At 35.0% G+C, this 19,048-nt stretch overlaps 1 protein-coding gene across 12 annotated transcripts in view; it reads left to right on the top strand.

Annotated features, from left to right (window-relative positions):
- Positions 1-19,048, top strand: part of OXR1 (oxidation resistance 1) — a 349,896-nt gene that overhangs the window by 305,481 nt on the left and 25,367 nt on the right. For all 12 annotated transcript variants that reach the window (XM_058018412.1, XM_058018404.1, XM_058018486.1 and 9 more), the window contains 4 exons: positions 3,262-3,446; positions 6,664-7,448; positions 10,897-11,065; positions 14,161-14,323. In XM_058018412.1, coding sequence (XP_057874395.1) covers positions 3,262-3,446; positions 6,664-7,448; positions 10,897-11,065; positions 14,161-14,323 — 1,302 coding nt within the window. The remainder of the gene's footprint in view (positions 1-3,261; positions 3,447-6,663; positions 7,449-10,896; positions 11,066-14,160; positions 14,324-19,048) is intronic.

The raw sequence follows: 19,048 nt of genomic DNA, 5'->3' as shown, positions 1-19,048 counted from the left end.
AGAAGGTATTTTTCCTATAAGAGTCATAGAAATTGTAAGAGCAAGTGTCAGAAACATTGGCAAGTCTGAAAATGAGTAACTAAAATCTGCAGCCAAACAAAATGCTTCTTTATCTGGCTCTTACCTGAGCATTGCTTAGTTACCTGGGTTAACATTCAGTGATCCTTGGAGGTAATAATGAAAAGTGACAGAAATACTAATGCTAATTAGTGTATTATTAGGAACTTAATTTTTATTAATTTGGAGCAGCAGTTCTTCTCTAGAAAAGTATACTAAGGTGTTCATCTAGTAACTGTGGACCATGTCTAGTAACTTGTGGACCAGAATTGTTGCATTATGCTTTTTAGGTAGATAAGGATGAAATAGGTCATCTCTTGTTAAGGTGCTATAAATCTCTTATTTTCAAGATACCTCTGTAATCTTTCATTTCCTTATAGTAATTGCAAGTGAAGTGTTTGATCAGCCACTTTGTCAAATCCAGATAAAAGTCTGCTAGGTCTGAATTCTCAGTTTCTATTGCTGTAGTAAATTTTACATGGAAATACACTTTCCAATTAATTTTCATGTTGAATACCTGCCTACCTATTGGTGTTGAGGGTTTCCTCTAAGGTCAAGATAAGCTTTTATTATTTCTAGCTGTGTCTTTGAGGCTGCAGAGGTAAGCTTTAATCCTTAATTCTATTCAATGTACCAGTTTGGGATTCTTTGCCATTAGGTGGATCATTGTCAGTCTTCTCTAGGAAGCTTCTGTTTACAATAGAAGGTCTCTTAAACTTCTTTTTCTTATACAGTGAGTAGCCTTGCACATGCACAGATTTTTGTCCTTGATATCATGGTGTTTTCTTAAGATACTAACAAGCCCGGCTTGTGGGTTTTGGGAGGGGTAAGTTGGTGTTTTCTGAACTGCTAAAACTGATTGTGAAGCAAGACAACTGAAATTAGTGGTTTATGTGTAACTGGTTCTTCATACATGTTATTCTGAAGATGTGACTCTCAAATATTCAGATGAGCCATGTCAAACATATGAAGCTTTTTTCTTTAATCAATTTTGGGCCTGTGCTTTCAGCTGAGGCAGTCTTATCTGTGCTCTTGAAAGCAAGTCATAAAGCATTGGAGTTTGTTCACACAAATGATATCTTAGTTGTCACAGCACATCCCTTGACAGAAAAATATCATCTCTTTATTGCCTCAAAAGATTTAGCACTTCCTGTGCACTTAATTTATCGAGAAAGGTTCATAAGATAGCGGACAAATGAGGACCATATTATTCTGGAAATAAAGAACTCTCTAGTGAGCTCAGTTACTGGTTTTTTCTACTGAGTAATACCTAATTGTGAAAGTTGGTGTTGAACACTTAAATCCTTCAGATAGACCAGTCATACTACCTTACTGTTTTCTCTTCAGCCTGGCTGTTTTGAAGATCCACATGCAGTATTTGGGCAGTGAAAGAACAGAGTAGGATATTTTGGTTGGAAGGGACCTACAGTGATCATCTAATCCAACTGCGAGCAAGACTATGACAATTTCTGGGTCAGATCTAGAGAGTATTAATGAAATTCCGTTTTCATGACCATTGATGAAAGAGCTCAGATGTAGAAAAGCTGTTGCTTTTTTGTTTTAATTATGCACTGAATTGACAGAAGTTCTATTTGTTAAAAGAGAAGCAGTCATTCTGAGTAGACTCATTGACTTCTGCAGTTTTGTTAAATTTGTTTTCTAGACTACTATAGATATAACAAAATCTAGACTTCTCTTGACAGTTGTCCTCTTGGAGGACAACCTTGAAAGTCCATTTCCACAATACAGGGCTAGGAAAGAAATGGCCATAACAGCCTTGTTTCAGTACTTTAAACACCTTGGAATTATGTAGCTGTCTTCTGCTGAAGTCTTCAGCACACGTGTTTCACTCTAAAAGATGTGTATGAAATCTGATTAAGCACTGAATGACTAAAAGACTCAAACACAGATGCTTGGGCTGCTTTTGAGACATGTCTTCATTTTTCTGTACTAGAAATAGCATTGGTCATTGTTGAGACTTTAATAACACTTTTGCTTTGGTTGGGGATTTTTTATAACTTGCACTTTTGTTTTTACTGGTTGGTATCTTGGTTTCCTACTGTGAAGGTCATCAACCATCACCTGGGAACAAAATTTCTCGAGTTTAGAAGAACTGTATCTGTGTTTGTGCTGTGCTAATGCCTTCTCAAAACCAAATTGAAAACAGTCTCCTCCAATACACACCCTTAATAATAGTTATGAATGTTTTATCAGTAAGGTAAATATTTAATTCCTTCAACAGCATGTGAACTGAGTTCTTGCGTGAAAATTTGGAATGACTGACAAGATTTGTAAAGTCTTTAGGAGTCAAGATCTGTAACTGAAGTGTTCCTGTCACTCTACTTAAAGCTAGGTTTTCTTCTGTTCATAGGTTTAGCTCAAACTCCACTGTTCCAACAGCTAAATTAATTTCTTTAGCAGACAATTACTGTTTGCATGTGTTTCTAACTTTTTTGTTCAGAGTTGAACATTGTAAATTAACTTTGTTTTTATACTTGTATAAGAACCCTACAATTCATAATATGAATATAAACCTCAAAGTTTTTCATAGTTAAATTTTAAGCTCTACTTGCATTCGTGTACTGCAGTAGTATCATTGTGATTAAAACCATCCAAAGTTTCGTCTTTGATAATCTTGAGTCTCTTTTTATTCTAGTTTCATTCTGTAAATATGTTTCTCAGTCATCGTGTCCATTAAGTTTGAAGGATTTGTATCAGCATCTCTGTTACTTTTGTGTAAAATAAATTAGGATAAATGATAGGTTTTTAAGGTCTCTCTAAATAAATACTAGAAAGTGAGACAGAATACTTAACAGTCAAGTTGTAGACAAAAATTGCTTTCAAACCTACCAGTTAAGCCCCTGTGGTTATATGGGAAGGATGTCTCCTTATCTCAGAGGAGCTGTTTAGTGTGTTCTTCAGTGTGTAAGGTTTCTCTTATGTTACTAAAACCAGTTATTGATTACTTGTGAGGAATAAAACTGTTTTATTTTGGGAAAGCAGGTGGTATTAATTTGCTTCCCCAGAAAAAGTTACAGTTTCTTGTGTTTAACAGTGACTTAGTAGCATAACAGCTTGCTTAAAAATAAATGAAAATGGCTTTATTAAAATAAAAATAGAAAACACCTTTTTCTCACTAAAAAATGAAGAATAAGCTGAAATTTGAAGGAGAAAAATTACCACTTCTTTTCCCTCTCATTTTAGGGTACGGTCAATGGTGTGCTGCTAGTGACGCCAAATAATATAATGTTTGATCCTCATAAAATGGATCCTCTGGTCCAAGAGAATGGCTGTGAAGAATATGGCATCATGTGTCCAATGGAAGAAGTGATGTCAGCTGCTCTGTATAAGGAAATTGTGGACAGCAAAATTAAGGAGTCATTAAGCATGTAAGATAGAACAGTATTTGTAAAGCTTTGACTAAATCTGACCTGTAGCCACATTGCTGACCATACAAAACTAGCAAACTAGCATTTTCCTTCTTTTTCTTGTTAGGAAAGAATATCAAAGATTGGCTTGGAAAGATCCCTATAGGAAGTTTGCTTTGCCTTTAGTTCTCATATCCTATATATGATGCAGGATAAATCTTCTGTATACATGGACACCAATTTTCTCCCGTAGTCTCTTATAGAGATCTGCAGTACCACATAATTTCTTCTGCCCTTTCCCCACTATGGAAACAGTTGTCAATGTTGTTTGGTTCTTCAATAATTTAAAAACTGGTATACAAAATAAGAATGTGCAGCTTTGACAATTTTAGGTACAAATTTTTATTATTTTGCATTTTTCACTTGCTTCTCAATCTTGTTGCTCTGACAAATGATTTAAACTAATTTTCTAAGATTTGTATATATTATCCTGGGCCTAGGAGTATGTTTTTCTCCCTTTATGGCTAGGGGAGGGACTGCATATTCACCTTAGGTATAGTCTTTTTTTGGAGTAAACAGTAAATTTGGATTGGTGAGTCTAAGCACTGGTGTTTAGTGCAGCAGGCATTTAAAATCAAATTTGAAGAGCATTAGAGAAATCTTTGTTCCATTCTCTCTGGCTTTTCTATGGCGAGCTTTTATATTGTCATCATAAAAAGATAAAATCTATCTTGAAATCCAAAAAAATTAAAAACAAATCATGCCACCTTTACCTTTCACAGCCCGTAAAGCACAAACATTTGCAGAGTGCCTCAATTATCTAGCTGTAGGGAAGTGGGCTTCTTTTACCAGGAGGGTGAAAAGCTGTTTGCTTGATGTGTAATGCTATACCCTACTTAAAATAGTTACATTTTTTAAGATAATCAGTGACTCATAAAAATATCCTCTTACAGTTTAAATAGGCAGTACCCTAAGCACATCTTTCTTGATAATCTTAAATGTATGGACACTCAGAAGTAGTAACTTGCCTCATACCATTTATGAGCTCAGTTTTGTCATAAACCTGGGAATGAACAGGTATCTTGGCATGGTCTTGTTTGCTGCCCAATGTCATGTGTCTGTTGAAAGGGCAACTGAAATATATGTTGCTACAGCAGTACTTTTGGGGCTTTTGATGTAGAATGATGATGCCTTCAGCATATTTTTTTCTGGAAGTTTATTTTCCAGACTGAGTTTTAAAAAGTAGCTCACAGTTCCTATTTCAATTGATAGACAGTGGAAAGATTTAGATAACTCCATGCTTGAGTCATGTTATTGTAGTTGCAAAACAAGTATTTTTCTAAAATGCTTAGTTTGTTAATGACTTAATGATGCTATTGATTTTTGTGCTCTTGTAGCACATGCATTTTCTCTTTTGTTTATAATATGAAAGCATGTGGAATGAAAACGTGTCTGCTAATAAAAGGTCATACTCTGCATTCAGAGGCCTGTATGCCCAATTTGATTTATCTTTCTTGTCAGCTGTATGAACTAGTGGGTGGAACACTAGCTGCTAGCATTTTCTTCAGTCCCTGCGCTTTTGTGCCTTAGCTAAATATGAGGCATATTTGTACATTTGGGGGAAAGCAAAAATCTTTTAAGTCTAAACAGAAGTCCTAACATCTTCATCTAGATCTGACAAGACCCATGTGTCTTGAGGTATTTGACACTCAAATCATGGGTTGTTTTTTTTCCTACATATTCTGCTGTTGTAGTTAACCTCCTTCTATTCTCACAATTTTTCCAACTGTCAAACCTGCTTAAACTTGGGAAGGTAATCTTATTTTCAGTATTCAGATTGTTGGTATGGAAAATGGTCATAAGCCAAATGGATGCTTTGGTTCTTAGAACTAAAATTTCATGTTGTATGGTTTCTATATATAAGCCACCATCTGCTAAAACTGAACTGTATGTTTTATGGATTTTATGAACCTTACATTGTGCTTCTATAAGAGCACCTATAATGAGCATAATCCAGCAAATTTAAAGAAATGGCCTAGTCTAATAGGTAATGAATTCTAAATCTGAATCCACATGCTTTGTAAGCAAAATCATTCAGTCAGCTAAAGCTTACTTCAAGTTTCATGTTGATGCTTAGATGAGACGATGCATGTGCTTTGCAAACATCCTGAACTTCAACAGCATCTCAGTAATACAATGTAAGTTTTATGAGACTGTGGAGTGAATTTATTGTCCTTCAAAACAGAGAATAATGTACAAGATTCTTAAAAGCATTTAGTACTAGATAACGGAAGAGCTGGTATGCTTCTGATAGCAAAGAATTTGACATTGAGAACTCTAGTCACGAGTAAGTTTAAATATGAGAATTTTTTGTGATGGCTGTGTACTGCCCAGGTTTTTTGACAACAGAGAAAAGCTTGAGTTCTGTAGGTTTACTTGAGCGTGTTCATAGTACCTTTCTTGTCTTCCTCTTCTAAAAGTCATAGAATTTCTAGTTAGTTTATTTTGAAAGGCAGGTTTAAGCAAGATTATTTCCTCTTGGTAAAATAAATTTTTATGCTTGCCTTTTTTTACACTATTTATCAGCATCTTCAGTTTTATCAAGTAGTTTGGGGTTTATTTTGCCAAGCAATGATATCCTCAAAGTTAGGTACCTGCTGAAGACACTAAACACTGTTTCAGGTATTTTCTATGGGCAGAAGAGTGAGATATACTTTGATGGTTCCCACTGTTCTGCCTTTAATGGCTTTGATATCTGAGGTTAGACCAGATGATTTCTGCCATTCATGTCTTACCTGTGAGGTAGGTGTCAGCTTCCTTGTAGGGTGGGACATGTCTGTACAATTGTACTGACTGCTTGGGGAGACAAAACCTAAAAAACTGGATGATTTTCTCCTTTAGAGATTATGGTTTTGTGTAGCTTTTTGTTGGTTTTACTTTGGTTTTTATTTTATTTTTACGCTTTAAGTGCCTCTCACAATCTTGTTAGTTTCATAGGAGAGTTTCTTGTGAAAGTAATGTCATGAACTTGGGAAGTCCCTGCTGTGTTGTGCTGGCAACAGGTCAGCCACGTTTACCATTATGGTATCACATTTTATGCTTGTTTATTACTAATGCTCTGGATTAAGTTGATTTTTAGGGTGTTTGTTTCTTTTAAGAGCTTGATCAAAACAGTGAAGAAAAGAGCTTGATACTTGAGAGGTGCCTGTTATAACAAGATTCTTATTTTGCTCAACAGAGATGTAGAGCAGCTATCAGTAAGGGAACTTGGCCATTCCAAGAAGGCTGCGAAGAGCAATACAGATGACACGGATTCCAGGGTTCGGGACACGGGCAACGACAGTGCTAGTACTGCCCCGAGAAGCACAGAGGAGTCTCTTTCAGAAGATGTATTCACAGAATCAGAACTCTCTCCAATACGGGAGGAACTTGTTTCTTCAGATGAGCTTCGACAAGATAAATCTTCTGGAGCATCATCGGAATCTGTCCAAACAATAAACCAGACCAGTGCTGAATGTTTAACAGTCATTGCAGACTCCAATGAAGCTGCCAGTGACTTAAAGCCCAGTGCCGAAATGGTTGTAGGTGTTAAACAGTTTGGTACCCACTTAAGTTCAGAAAGTGCTAAAATGTCTTTAAAGGGGGGACGAGAATCTGTAGAAAACACTGCAGATGTCCTCCAGCAGTCTTTGCAAAGATCACAGGGTAGTGAGGAGCACAGCAAGGAGACAGAAGTAGGCAAGGATCAGGGTTCCTCACTAGGAAAAAAAGCAGATAATGAGATGGAAGAGCAATGTCTGGGTTGTGAAGATACCACAGACTCTCAAAAGAAAGAGGCACCTAGTAAAGGAAAAGTAGTGGGAGAGCAAAGTCAAGAATCAGAGGCAGAAGTTGAAGAACTCCGCAAGCTCTGGAAGACCCACACTATGCAACAAACAAAGCAACAAAGAGAAAACATGCACCAGGATTCACAAAAAGAGATGAGCCAGAAAGCTGTATCTGCAGGAGATGGGCGGTTAGAAGGTGAGTCAGTGGGTACAGTATTAACCTTCAGATTTAAAATTTATTAACCTCCAGTTTAATGGAAATCTTGAATTTTTTTCATTCTGTACACTGTATTTCTCCATGTGCTGGTTAAGTATCTCATTGACTTGAAGATATTCCAAAGTTAAACTTTACATAAACTTTTGGAGAAAATATTTGATGCTTTCAGAATGCTGTTTCACTTGCATCTTGTCTTGATGACTAGATGTCTTGATGCATCTTGATGATGACTAGAACAATGTTAAGCATCCAAAAAGCTTGATTCAGGAAAAGTAAGGGATATTAGGAAGCTAGCACTGTGGATACAGTGAACAGCTAGGTTTTATTTCTTCACTACCTTGATTCTTGTGCAAAGATCAGGGTCCTGGGATTATTAGTTGGAAGTTACCCTTAAAGTCTGTTCAAGTTTTTATCATACCAAGAAATGTGCTGTGCCTTTAAACAACTTCAATACACTTCTGGGTGAATTTGAATTTGCTTTCTAAAAAATTCACAAGTTACTTTCTGATGTCTTCCCATCTTACTAATAGAGACAACTGAACTGTTTGTTTCTTTGGTTAACAGAAGTTCATCTACACTTCAAAATCTTATATAATGGTTTCTTGCATGTTGGTTTTTTGGGGTTATTTTTGGTTGGTTGGGTTGGAGTGTTTTTCTTTTAAGGAAGTAACTGAATTTTGAAATTTGATGCAGATGAATACTTACATAATTCTGTGATAAATTTGGCTTTTATGCCCTAAATATTAGAAGTATTTCTAATACTTCTGGCTACTTTCTAATATACTTACTAACACTACTTTCTAATACCTCTGGTGGATGTCAGCTAGCAGTAGTTGCTGGCTGTCACTTTAAAAAAAAAATCAGGTGTTTTAGAAAACTAAGTGTTCTTTGGCACAATTGCTGCTTCTCTTACAAATGAATATTTGTAACTCAGTAGCATTAATGCTTTAGTTTTGGTTTTTTGTAAGATTGTATCATTGGCTGACTGCAGGTTTTTTCGTCTGTTATGTGATCTGTATATTTGCAGAGTAAATATAGATATAACCAAAATAATGTCTGCATACAGTTCTACAGAAGAATGCTGGCTAGAAACCTTATGTACACATAGTACTGCTGCCTCCCTCAAAGTTGATGGGGTAAAGTACAAAGTAAAAAACACAAAAAGCACAAGATGCCTTTTGGAAATTTGTACCAATTCAGTCCAACTTCAGTAGGAATTATTCCATCTCTTATTCTTGCATGTTGTATTAGCAGAATGCAAATAAATGAATAAATTATGAAGTAATATTTCTCAATCTAGATAGATTTTGTGAAGCTTCTACAGGCGTGATGAAACAGAACCAAGGTAAAAGCATAGATCTGCTTTATAACTATTGAAAAACATCAGAATGAATAGGACATCTGTTAGCAGCAGGTCACTAAAAACATCAGGTCATTTAAAATTTGAAATATAGTAAACACTTTCAAGTAGCCTTTCTCAAAATAAAATGCTGAAGTAGTCATACTATGAGTTTTGGATCAATAGCTTACCTAGGCAGTCTTTTTGTCCCTTTCATATAGCAAGGACTTAGTTGAATTTTTTCTCTTTTGTGTCAGTTTCGAGAATTTAGGTTTTGAGAACTATTGTTTTTTGAACTTTGAAGAGGTTGAGTGTGTGAGTTTGGAATTAATGAGCTGAATGTTTGTTTTGAATGTTGAGGTCATGCAATGCAAGTAAATACTTATGAGTAGACACATCAAGTTTAGAATAACTAAAAGGTCTCACTTATATCTACTTTTTTTCTTGTTGCCCAAGCTTCTGTTTTTATAGACACCTTTGTTAACCAGTGGATTGAAATAAAGCTAGATGTGGTTGATACTTTGGAGAAATTGTAACAATCTCTAATTTTGTGTGTGTAAAAACAAGTTAAAATATCATTAATGATAACATGTCAAAATATTTACAGCTTAGCTGAATATTGGCACACATTTAAAGGAAAGACAAGAAGAATGAGACAGTAGCCATTGCTGAAATCTTTTCTCATTAATTCTATATCAAATTCAAAAGAAGATATGGAGAGCTTACTTTAAAAAGCATCTGAAATAGTCATTTTGAAACTTGGGGCAGAGCTAAATTGTTTGGTTTTACTTTATCTGATAGCTGGAAATAATCCCACTTCTCTGAGCTCAGGGAAGTCCTAATCTGCTGCCTCTGAAGTACCAAAATCAAAAATGCCAAATCATTGAAGAGTATATTTATCTAACACTGGAACAGAGTTTGCATGCCAGTCCTACGAAACAGGCTTTTTTGTTTATTTTTGTTTCTTTTTAGTGTTTTTTTTTTAATCTGTCAATTTACCTTTGAGTTTACACATTAATAAAATACTTCCAAACAATGCATGTTATCATGGCTAATTTCCTGTACTATATAGTGCAGGTATAATTCTAAAATGTTGACTGAAAACATGGCTGAAAATTAGGAGTCCCACATTTAAATAGTTAATAGGAAAAAAATAGTCTTTTGTGAAACAGTGCTGTTCTAAACTTCATGGTAAAAATCTTATTGAGAAAATGTTTATAGAGCAAGAAGGTGATGTTTTCTGTGCTTAGCGGTAAAGAAAAGATGTGTCCTGGGAAACTGAAACTTATCTGTATGTACATATAATACCAGAGCTAGGATAAACCCTTTATTGTCATAACTGATCCTAATAACTCTTAAAATTACATTTTCCTTTCCTGCTATAAAAAAAGTCTCTTGTGGCTGGAGGATTTGGCAAATCATCTAGTAAAGAAAAAAGTTTAAGAAGGCTTCTTATTTTACTTTGTGCTGACTTGACAATTCAGACCTTGAGGGTAGTCATAGAATTATTTGAGTTCAATTAAATATACCACCAGAGAGAAAAATCCTGAACTGCAAAATCCAGTATCCTTCATCCTGAGGTGGTGTTCATACCATTGAGGTGTTTGATATAGCTAAAAAAATAAAATTCATCCTAATCCTGTATCAGTAAGGCCAGAATGTTTTCCCTTGTAAATGATAAGTAACTAACAACATCTCTGACACATGTGAATCAAGCCAAAATACCCATCTAACATAACATCGTTTTCATGTACGTGGGATACTCTTTAATAGTGGTAGGGTGGTGATTCAGTGTTGAGAGTATGCATCAAGAATACTTTGAATACTTCCATGGATGAAATGCGGTAACAATGTGATCTGTAGTTGGAAGCAGAAATGAATGTTAGAATTTAGTATGTTGTACTCTGAAGTTAATTCTGCTGTTGTGATGTTCATAATAAAACAGGTTATTATTACTACTTATGTCATCTCCCATTACTTACTTACATAAATGTCCTATATCCCTCAATTGTCTATTATAAAATTAATTAATAATTTTGTTAAGCTCTTTAGTACCTCGTGGACAGCTTACTTTGTCTTTATTATTAGGTTCTTCTGTTATGAAAGAAAAAAGACGGCATCGATCTCACAAATTTCTGTGTCTCAGGGTTGGAAAACCCATGAGAAAAACATTTGTTTCTCAAGCAAGTGCAACAATGCAACAGTATGCACAAAGGGACAAAAAACATGAGTACTGGTTTGCTGTTCCACAAGAAAGGTAAGACAGAGGCAAACTATAAAAATCAGTGATTGCCAGTAGATGTTTGAGCTTTTCATTTTTTCTGCACCATTTAAAATTTTGCAGCAACTGAATCTCTCTTAAGTGATCACAAAAAAGGGTCAATGTCTGAAGATGTTGATTGGCTTGCGTTGTATTTGCCACTGGAGTACCTCATTAGCTTAGAGACATTTTACTGATTTACTTGAGTTACTTGAGAGTTTGGCAAGTAGTTTCTTATACTGTTTAGCCTCTTGTTTGTAGCAAGTAAATAACAAAAGAAAGAGTCAAGTGGTGTCTGGTGGAGGAAATAAATTCTGCAGCAAAATTTTTGTCTTTATCTGTGCTTCTCATTATTTGGAAACTTTCTAAAAATCCTCTCTGAGTTCAGAAGAGCTAGCTGGGGTTCTTTTGTCTTACCTTGTATGTGGAAGGTAAAACCTTTCCATGAGCCACCTTAAGCATGTCTACTGGAAAAATACCTGAAATTGTTGAACTCACTCAAAGACTTGAGATTGTTCATGCTCACTGACTGGTACAGCCTTGTATTCTGAGATTATTTTTACTGCTAGGAAACTGTGACTTCTTTTCAGCCCAAAATTGGTTTTTAGGGGTGTTACATCCTTGTCAAAGAGTGGGGAGAAAAGAAAGAAACGAAAAAATATTAGTTGTCATCTGGTGTAAATACCTACCCACAATGATCAAGTCACTTTTTCATCTTTTCTTTTGAGCTGAATGGCATAGAATGTCCAGTTGGGGCACTGCAGTGAGGACAGATATGGATCAATTGGAGAGAGTCCAGAGGAAAACAGCAAGACTATTTAATGCCTAGAAAGTGTAACATATAAGGAAAATTAGAAGTAAGTGGGGTTCTTTAATCTAAAGGAGAAAAGGTTGATTACAGAATTAAAATTATTTTATACTGAAATTGGCTGCAACAAGAAAGGCAGTAGTCTTTTTATGTCCACTGTGGATGGAAATGTGTGATGGACTGAAATTATATTAAGTGTTATACTTATCCAACAGGTAGAATTGAGTCCATGGTAGTGATTTCACTCACCAGCTTTTAAACACCTCTTAAGTGGTAAAGAGGATGCAAAGTTTTGAGTCAAAGGTCTGTCCCACTAATTCTGCTGCTGTTAATCCTGTCTGGGCGAGGAGTTCTCTTGTGGTTATAGTTAACTCAAATCTGCTTGTTCTAGAAGTATCGTATTTAATTTGAAATCAGATAAATGTTTCATATATGGCAATGGTGTAAGGATTAGTTGATTAAAATGATCACTGTCTCTTTGATTTATTTTCTAATGTAGCAAGTACTTACCTTCAGCATAAAGCAGAATTGATCACATATTTTGGAAGAAAGGTTTCTTATTTTTTCAGCCTGTACTGACTTCCTTGGAAATTATTTTCATCTGTGAAGGGTCTCTCTCTGTCTCTCTCTCTCTAACTGAACGGGGTAGTTTACTATCAGTATCAGTTCTTTATTCATTCAATATGTGTCCTATGTTTTTTGTAAAGAAAAAGCTATGTTCTCATAGTGGGGAGTTCATTTTCTTAATTTGGTGTTAACCTTGCTGAGTGCTAGTCTGCATAGATGAAAGTACTTAGTGCCAATCCAGTTGTCTGTGTCACCGAGTGGTACAAAGAGAGAAAAGCATCATTTCAGTGTTCTTTCTCTCAAAGGAGCCAGTCTGGGAAGGAAAGTCTTGTAGTTCCTTAAGCATCAAGTATCATGTCCTTTTTCTAACTGCTATAATTATACATAACTCAAAGTTCTTGAAGAGCTAAAATCAGAACTTAAAGAAACTTTCATACTTGCATGACAACTTAAGATTGATGCCTCATTCAGTCCATGAGGAGTCTGCAGCCTCTTGCTTTGGACTTCTGTGATAGAATTTACCTAAACTTACACTTCCAGAATGTTTTATTCTTTGCTATTGCCAGAGGAAGATTTGCCTCCTCCTTTTTTTTTTTTTCCTTCCCCTTCTACCGTTGTTTTTCAGGAGCCTCAATCTTAACAAGGGTGATTCTGGATAACTGACCCTTTTCAGAGGCTGTTACTACATACCTGTGTGCAGAAATTTTTTGGGCAGTGGTACATGAAAAATATAACTGCACTTTTGAGAAACTTTGAAATTCTGTATCTCTTGCTGTTCTTAAAGTGTTCAGTTTTTCAAAGATTATTAAGGAAGAGAGAAGAAAAGGCTCATATATTATTCTTCATGCTAATACAATACCCAGATATAGCAAATATCTCTGGAGAAAGACATAAGGAATATTCAAAGTCTTGCAACCAGAGCCATGAAGCTCTAGCTCTTACTCTCTATTCCATGATCAAGAGTTACTAGTGGATGCATTACAAGTCCTTTTCCTGAGTGCTCTGTCTGTGCACCTGCAGCAAATACAAGGTAGACTGACATCTGTTAGGATTACAAATAATTTCCTCCTGTGATTTTAGGTGATTTTGCCTTTCTAATTGAAGAATAGTGTAATTTGTGGCACATAACTTAAAATAAAGTAACTTTGAATCTTGGTACTTATTATAGTTAGAATAGCCTGTAGTTTATGTTTTTATGATTCATATATTCATCTGCGTGCCTTCAGCAGTCTTCCCCCACATCTGTAGTACTTTCCACAATTTCTATAATTCTGATTATGTCTTGGAAGTGGTCAGTTATCCTTCATAGGGAAAGCAAACACGCAGACATTTTTCAAATTCTAATTTTGTTTGGCTTTATGTAACTCTTTCTAAATAAGATTAAAAAGTCTTTGTGTTTTATTTTGGAAGTCATTTCAGTTTTAAGCAGAGGTATCCAATGGGACAGAAGTGGTTGAAAGATCATACTTATATGTGAAATTACACCTAATCCATTGCCAACTTGCTTCCTGTTTTTTTTTTTCTCCAGAATCATCTTCATATATTTAAAAACTAAAAAAAAACCCAAAGAACCAGCTAGGGTTTTTTTTTCAAATTTGTCTCTAATATCTAGTAAAATGTGAAACAGTATTTTTATTTTAACTTATAATACTTAATATTATTAAACATCACAAATTTACCTTATTTTTTTTTCTGTGTCATAACTTGACTTTTCTAGGACAGATCACTTGTATGTCTTCTTTATCCAGTGGAGTCCAGAAATATATGCAGAAGACACTGGGGAGTCTCTTCGGGAACCTGGATTTATAGTGGTAAAAAAGAAGGATGAGCCTGAAACTAGTGAAGAATTGAGTACTGAAGATGCTGCTAAAGAGTGGGAGGTAAGGAAGAGCAGTATCAAAGATTTTTTTTTTTTTGATGCACACATTAGAATATAGTAAAATATTATTAAATATTTTTCAGGAGAAAAAAAACACCTTATTAGTCTGATGATCATGATCATGGCTGTTCAGTTTATGCCATCCTAATGCTTTACTCTAACATCAGATCAGGGCAACATTTCACAATTCCAAATCATTTTTTTGTGGTGGAGCAAGTTGTAACTTAAAACTCCTAGGGAAAGGAATGTGAGTACAGCAACAAAGTTGGAATTTTGGTGAAGCAGACTTAATTTTCAGTCTCATAAACTGATAGTTTTCTAATATTTATTATTCCTATATTTAGAGTGTCCAGTGTTTATTGGTAAGAATCTAAAAAAGGGATGGGACAGCAAAAGAGGAAAAGAACAGCTATTAATGACATGTCTTTTAAATAATTTAGTAATTAATTTTTCAATTGTGAGTTATTAATGCATTATAATGCTGTTGACTGTATTTTAGAAATATGTTGTAATTGGAACAGTTTTTTTTTTTTCTTAATAATAAGCACATTTCTCTCATGTGAATCTGTGTCCACTGTGTTTCTATGGACACATCTTTACACGTGTACGTGGTTTTGTTTTGTAGTGTACATGCAGTTAAAGCACTTCCAGTCTTGTACATTCAAATGTTGGTCAAAAGTTTGATGATTCTTGTCATATATATATTGTAGAAGTATCCCATCTGCATTGTTTGAGTCTTGGGACAGCAATTGCAGTCTCTGACTGTAAGATTTCTTTTGTTTTTCTTCCCCCTACCTTGCAGTGGAACATGTTGAAATTAAGGAAGTCTACACTGTTTTATGTAGAGCATAAAAGAAATTTTAAAGAACTGCAATAGTCTAACTACAGGTTGTAGCTTATCTCCAAAACTTAGAACCATAGAACTCTGGATTCAGAGTTGAAATGTAGCTAGTTGAAGAATTAGGCCATAGTTGCAAAACATTCTCTGCAACTCAGTGATTTTGGGTGGAGCACTTTTGCTTTGAGACATTGAAATTAGTATCATAAAAACATGTCTTTTTAACTTTCATATTTTCAGCATATGTATTGCTTGAGTTTTTACCAGCAATGTATTTTGGTGTTAACTCTTGCTCAAAGCCTTCATAAATATTTGGAGTTTTAAAATTTGGCCTTTTGGAACATGGGTATCAGTGAATAGTGATCCGTGTTATGGTTTAAAGCACAGTATATCTCTCCTTTACTGAGCTCTTCAGTAATTTGACACCTTAATATAACTACAGAATCATTTCCACAGAATAAAGTGAAAATGTTTTTTTCATGGTGGAATGTGTTAGGTTTTAGAAACAATTTCTGAAAGTAGTTGAGGCAATACATTTTGTGCAAGTATTATAATCTGTAAGTTATTTCCCACAGAATGAGGCCAGACCTTAAGCCTGTATTTAGGTCTTCTCTGGAAACAGTCATAGGAAACATTTCAAAAATATCGTTTTTTCTGTGTGTTATGTGAAATTTTCAAGCGTGGTTCTCTTAATATTATCAAATAATAATTTTCTGGATTTATATGCTAATGTGATTAGTGAGATGGATAACTTTATAAAAAATGTTATGCAAGTACAAGAAATATGCTAGTGTGGTCTTCTGTGCATTTTAATTTGTGAAATGTGACTTCCTATGACTGACTTTTAGCACAAATCTGAAAGCTCTTAAAAACTTTCTAATCAGAAATGTTTGACAGTACTGGATGGTTTGAGCTGTCATTACATAAAACTGCATTTTAGTGGCTTTTAACATGTATGCTAGAAAATATGAGTAAATATGGGGAATTATAGCCATTGTTGTCATACCCATTATTGCCACTGAATTTCAGTCATCATTTTCAATCAATGTACTTCCTTCCTTCAATGCAGCAAGCTTTTCTTCTGTCAGTTTTTGCTCCAGGTTCAATCTAAAATAGCAGGTGAACAGTATAATTGAAGCCTTTTTCTGGGTATTTGGCTGAAAAACAGGCTGCCTTTTTCAGATCACAAGGATAGGAGAGCTCTGGGTGGAAGGGAAGTGGAAATGCATGACAAAGTACTGTTCATCTAGCAAAGGATGAAGGTAGTGGAGTACCTTTCTTTTCCAAAATGTGTTCTTCCTGCTTTTGTTGTACAGTATCTTAAAACTAGAAGGGCAGGGAAGATGATTAATGGGTAAGCCAGGTGGTGCTTTGAAACAGCTTTTGTTTCTTTGCAAGTTCTTTTAATACATTCAAGTGCAGCTTTTATTACTTTGAGAAATTCTATGCTTGTTTAGTGGAAAAGAAATTATGGGAGGAAGTAATAAAAAAAGGCAAAGATCAGTAAATTAAATGAGTAGTAGGTGTTGGTTTATTAAGTTTATCAATGAATAGGACTGAATGCTCATTCAAACTTCAGTTTTTGCCTGCTTACTTCTACCTTGTTCGAATACTGCATTGTACATAATGTCAGGGAAAATTCCAGCACTTTCTTTAACTTTCTCTTTTTGTGCTGTACCCTTGATAGAAAATTGACTTACTAGAAATAATTATGAATCTACTGCTGTCTCGTGTTAGCATCAGTAAAGGTGACTAATTCACAGAGTCTGAAACAATCTGTCTGAGGCGCCTTGCAGCTGCTGTTGCTGATGTTGTTACTCAGTATTTGTCTTCCTGCCTGTGTCATTAGCAAAGCTTTAAAAGGATACTTTTTCACTTAAGATCAGCCCTTAGTAAAGACTTGTCTCTGATACCCACTAGAAATGAATAGGCAATAACTATTTAATATACTATCTGAGAAATGAAAGTGATGCTAAGTTCTCAGTTGAGTTATCCCCATCCATTTTTCTCAAATATCTCTTTTATCTGTTACTTCAGTGAATAGGCTTACACCAAGAAAGAGAGTATTTTGACTTGTGTGGGGTTGTTGGATTTTTTTTGTTTTGGTGCTGATTTTCTTACCATCTGTACTGAGCTATAAGGTATATTTATCTTGGTATTCTTTTTTAACTTGATGTGTCTAAGTTCAAGTGCTAATGGCTTTCTATATCTGTTAGCACAAATGATGAATTTATTATGTGTTAATAAACAAACTCATCCTCCTAAGCATAATCTATACTTGCATCTAAACATGGCAAGACTTGACAGCAACCTGACTCCTTCTGTTGTGCAGTGTCTCAGAAACAATTTCCATTGGTACTTAAAGTCTAATCTAGTTTCCTTTTTAAGTTCAAGTAGAGTATATAGTAGGTTCCTATTTAAACCTGAAATCTGTTTAGCAAACATTTGAATTGCTCTGCATTACAGTAATTCCTGTTTAAAGCATTGATTCTTCCTTTTCCTTCCCTGTCACTTGATCTCATTGCCATTATTCAAGACTGAGTTGTACTTTGTGTCCATGTAAATATAAATACTCATTCACAAGATATTTGAAAACAGGAAATTTCTTGTCTTACGACTCACAAACTGGTCTTAAAGTAGTTGGAAGCTCATCAGTTTGATTTTTTTTATTAATTTTGTTAATTGTGGAGGAAATACAAATAATTTGATTTTAAACTGTCTAGAAGTTATTTTCCAAAATGAAGCTTGAGTTGATAGATACTTGCAAGTATTTTTTCCTAGACGTGGTAGGTCACGTTCTGGACTTGCATTTTGTGGTAATCACCTTTGGTTTTGCCTATTGAATGTCTGTAGAAAACATGGATACAATGCTTCTGGAAAGCATTTGTCACTCACTTGTCCAGCTGAATTTCAGTTAGAACTCAAGATGTGGTTTGAAAAAGCTTGCTACATCAAGCCATTCGTTGCAATTGAAGTTCTGTCTTCTTTAAATGGTATTTGACTTGGACACTCAGCCATCCAACATTACTGAAGCTGTATCTTCTGGAGTGTCTCAGAATTCTATTTCTGTATATTTATGGAAATGTGAAGGTCGCAAACTGTGATTGTCTCCTGGTTAGATAAGCACCGATGTCCAATATCCCAGTCTTGAAACCTTGTTCAGATGTTAAGTTCTTGGATCTTATTGGATCTGGACTGGAACCTACAATGTTTCTATATTAAAGGGGATACTGCAGTTTTAGAATGCACTTCTATTTTAATTTTTTTGTATTCATAATTGTGTTTCTTCTGTAAATTTGCTTCCATTCTTTGCAGTATACTGCAGTGCTTGGATGCTGGTGCAACATCTGCTTGTTGTGTCTTGCATTTAAAATGTGATATGAACATAATGCTGTATGACAAGCTGGATAATACTGGATGAGCAGAGAGAAGAGGAAGCCTGAAACTTGTAGGATTCTTGAATGAAACATTGCAAAGGATGTGTAAAGATGAACCATGCTAACAGTCTTCAGAAGAGGAATATTTTTTCCAATATGTTTCTGGAAAGGCTGTCTCTATATGATAATGAATTGGATATACAAGCTGGGTGGTTATTTGGTTTTTACATCATGTATTGTCAGTTAAGAAATTGGATGTGTCACTATGCATGTGTTGCTGTGCATTACCACAGAATTTCTAAGAGGCTTTGTGCTTTTACTGGAGAATGGGTCTCTTCAATTCTAGCACTCATGTGCTATAGTAGAAATGTTTCTTTTAATTTGTTGTGTTGGAGAAAAGGACTCTGGTGTCTATTTACATAATCCAATGCTCTTTGCAGAGATTGGTAACTTTCATTCTTTGCAATTTCATTATTTTATAATTAACTTGAATGATATTGCACTGTCTCAA

Source organism: Melospiza georgiana, chromosome 1 (assembly GCF_028018845.1).
Source record: "Melospiza georgiana isolate bMelGeo1 chromosome 1, bMelGeo1.pri, whole genome shotgun sequence".
In the NCBI taxonomy this organism is placed as follows: domain Eukaryota; kingdom Metazoa; phylum Chordata; class Aves; order Passeriformes; family Passerellidae; genus Melospiza; species Melospiza georgiana.
The sequence above is the reverse complement of the archived record's forward strand: the minus strand, read 5'-3'. Positions and strand labels throughout refer to the sequence as shown.